At 52.1% G+C, this 3714-nt stretch overlaps 1 protein-coding gene across 1 annotated transcript; it reads left to right on the plus strand.

The window, feature by feature from the left end:
• Window positions 1-2549: 2549 nt before the first annotated feature.
• On the plus strand, window positions 2550-2879 carry LOC100949641 (cornifin-B). Its single transcript, XM_003802252.2, has one exon. It carries the CDS (start codon window positions 2550-2552, stop codon window positions 2841-2843), a length of 294 nt encoding a protein of 97 aa, XP_003802300.1. The 3' UTR covers window positions 2844-2879.
• The last annotated feature ends 835 nt before the right edge of the window (window positions 2880-3714 follow it).

Genomic DNA, 3714 nt, shown 5'->3' on the forward strand with positions numbered 1-3714 from the left:
GCCTCCCCAGAGCACGAGTGGGTCCAGCATTGCCAGGAAGGCCTCCCTAGAGCATGAGTGGGCCCAGCATGGCTGGGAAGGCATCCCCAGAGCACGAGTGGGCCCAGCATGGCCAGGAAGGCTGCACTCCCTTCTCTGCCTTCCACCATCTTCCTACCTGGGCTTAATTTCCTCCAAGTACATTAGAGCAAAACAAAGGAGAACATGGGATTTGGGGGGTGGCATTATTTTCCTCCAGGATTGACTGACCTTGGGTGCCTTAATTCAGATTTCAAATCATCCCTGGAGGAACGTGGACTAAAGCCTGTCCAAGATCCTGAATCTCAGGGGCTCTGAGCTGGGGGTAATTCTATATCTGTCAGGACAGTGGGCTTCCTCCTCACAGAGCTTCTCAGATGCCTCCATCTACTTGTTCAGATTAACATTACAGCATTAACACTGTTGATTTGAGCAAGCATGGCTCTGACCTTCAGAATGCTCCCAAGAGACGCAGAGCCAGACAGAGGAGCAAAACCAGAGGAGCAGATGAGGGATCCGCAGGTGTTGGGGGAAGATCCCAGGGGCTGGCAAGCTGAAGGGCTAGTTAGGTAAGGCTTCCAGTTTTCATGGGGTTTTTAGCAGGGAGGGCAATTAACTCTATTAAATAGGAGGACAGGAACACAGCTAGATGGCTGGGTGGAGTGGAGGGAAAAGGTTATCCCAGGAAAGGATTAGTCCTTGAAAGCCCCTGAAATAGGAGAGGGGTAAGGGTGTGGTTGGTGAAAGCAAAGCAGGATTTTCCAGATTAGCAGCCAGTCATGGAGGAGTGGGACGGAGGGGGTGTAAGTGCAGTAAATTATTCATAACATATGTGGTTCAATGGAGATGGGAGAAACATGGGGGAATGAGTGGGAGGTTCTCGGACCCCCAGACAAGGAGTCTAGGCTCAGCCAATTCCGTTATCCACAGTTTCCACCTTGGCTAAAGAGGACAGGAAATGTGCAGATGGGCTTGGCCGCTCCCCTTCTCTTCCCAGCTGTTCATGTGCCAGAGCATTCTGTCCCACAGAATGGGGACAGCCCTCAGTGTCAAAGACAGAAGGTGACAAGGCCCCACAGGACTCTGATGGCTCCAGGGCCAACTCACTAACCCTCCGGGAAGCCTGCCGGGAAGCCTGACTAGCACCCTCCCCAACGCAAGCCCTGTACCTGGGTCTGAACGGGAAGCTGGCAGTGAAGATTAGGCCCAGGTGACATCACTGTCAGCCAGCAAGTGCCAAAAAACATCAGGTGGGTGGTTTTCATCACAAAAGCTGAGCCAACGGGCAATGGGCGGCAGGGTGTGACTCAGGGGTGACAGGTGAGAAATGAAAACAGAGAGCCTGGGTGATGCTATTTCCTTGAGGCAGGGCCCATTCTCTTATAAAAGCCAGCTGGCCACTGTCTTCACACCAGACCCAAGCGACCAGACAACCCATCTTCTGTGTGCCAGGTGAGTCCCTCATTGCAACCAGTTTGGGATTCTAATTTATTTCCTCATTATTGGAAGCATGTATAAAAGGGTTGTGCAGGGTATCAGTTAGAGACAAATGCAGTGGGAAGTCTTTAGGGAAAAGCACAGTTTGGGTTTGAAGGAACCTTGGAGATGGGTCTGTCCCCTCAGTGGAAAACCACTAGACTGGAGCTGGGCAGGGGCAAGAGACATTCAGGGGTCCACAGGGAGCTCAAAGCAGGGCAGGCCCAAGCCCACAGCACCCTCAGCAACACCATCAGATCCTCTGATGTGACACAGAAATTTCTGTCCCTTAGACAGAACTGTTACCCAATACTGCTCACACTTAAGGCAGCAGGCCAGGCACCTTGGGAAGCCAAACCAACAGGAAAACTACCCAGCAATGTTGCAACCTAGCAGGGAAGGTGACAGATGGACCTGAAGCAGATAGTGATTGGCAGGAGAAGAAGGGCTAAGGGGAGGGAGGGACAGCAAAGAGCTGGGCAGTTTGGGGAAACACTGCTCAAGAAGAGTCTCTTAGTGGGGGCAGGGGACATGCTATGAGAGAGGAGTGTTTAGACAGCAGAGATGGGAGAAACAGCATTCAGAGGGCACTGTGTGATCCAAGACTGGAGCAGAATCACAGGGGCAATGTAGAGCCAACTCGCAGGTCACCAGGCGCCCGGAGAGGTCTTTGGAGTGAGTAGACTGCGAAAGGCCTAACACATGAGCCTTGTGTCCCTCCCAGAAGCCAGCTGTCCTGGGGAACTTTCTTATAAGGGATATAAGATGTCTGGGGGCAAAAGGAAGCCAAGGAAAAAGCCCCACTGGAATGGAGGAAAACAAGCTACCTTTAAGTTTCTCCTCTTGATTTCTGGGTAAGGACCCTCCTTCCCCAGAGAGGGGAGAAACTATGAATAAGTATTCTACTTTCAAATGTAGCGGGACAGAGAAAAGAAAAATATTCTCTTTTAAGAATGGCCAGACATTAAATCTATTTGGCATTAAACTTGGCTTCTTCCCTGATTACTGAATCACTGAGTCAGCTTTTTTGTCTCTAGAACCATTCACATCGAAGCATGAGTTCCCAGCAGCAGAAGCAGCCCTGCACCCCACCCCCTCAGCTTCAGCAGCAGCAGGTGAAACAGCCTTGCCAGCCTCCACCCCAGGAGCCCTGCCACCCCAAGATGCCAGAGCCCTGCCACCCCAAGGTGCCTGAGCCCTGCCACCCCAAGGTCCCTGAGCCTTGCCACCCCAAGATGCCAGAGCCCTGCCACCCCAAGGTGCCTGAGCCCTGCCACCCCAAGGTGCCAGAACCCTGCCCCTCAATGGTCACTCCAGCACCGGCCCAGCAGAAGACCAAGCAGAAGTAACGTGGTCCACAGCCCAGCCCTGGAGGAGCCGAGCACCAGATGCTGAGCCCCCATCCTGCTTTGTTTATGAGTCCCATTTGCCCATTCACCTTGCAATTAGTATGCTGTTATCCTGAGTCATGATGCCTTCCTCTTTGCACTTCTAAAATTATATCTCTGGAGAGCTCCTGAGCCTGTGAATAAGGCAGAAATTCTGACTGGGGGAGCTGGACTTCCTTCCAGTTGCTCAGGGTTCATCTGAAGAGAGGTTTGGGGAGGAATCAAGTAATATTCCATGCTCTTCCTCCAATAAATAACTTTTTAACTCCATGCCTGGTTGTGTGTGTCACTGTTCGGTTCAACAGTTCAGCACTGTCCCAGCGTGAAGTAGGGCACTCAGTGAGGGCTGCTATGAAGTCTGCAGTCAAATGGTGTCACAGGGTTCTGGCTCTGAGAGCGTGTGTGAAGTGTGCATGGCTGCCGTGCGTACAGAACACTCCTGGGAGGGCAGTGGGCCTGGAGGCTGTCACTCTGTGCCTCTGAGTCACACCTGAATTCAGATGGCAACTCCTTCAAGTCATTGCTGACTCAGAATCCCTGCCCTCAAATCACCTTTCTCTTGTCTGGTTGATTTCTTTTTGCAAAATTATTTCACAGAAATTGTGCCTGTAGGAATCCCAACCTGATTCTTTGTTCTTTGCTCATCCTCCCTTTCTGAAACCACCAAGACATGGAGCCAGACACTGTGACACATCCGGAAGGTGAGACTCCTGGGCAGGGACATACTTGCACACACAGACGCTCGTCCCACATGCGGGCGGGCACAGTCACTGGTTCCACACACGTGCCCTCGTCATACTCTCGTGCACACACAGACACTCATCCTACATGC

The sequence above is a fragment of the Otolemur garnettii genome, unplaced genomic scaffold (genome assembly GCF_000181295.1).
Source record: "Otolemur garnettii isolate 467f Iridium unplaced genomic scaffold, OtoGar3 scaffold00244, whole genome shotgun sequence".
In the NCBI taxonomy this organism is placed as follows: domain Eukaryota; kingdom Metazoa; phylum Chordata; class Mammalia; order Primates; family Galagidae; genus Otolemur; species Otolemur garnettii.

Bases quoted from the DNA above. Each gene is read 5' to 3' on its own strand.
- LOC100949641 (XM_003802252.2), top strand. From the start codon at position 2,550: ATGAGTTCCCAGCAGCAGAAGCAGCCCTGCACCCCACCCCCTCAGCTT.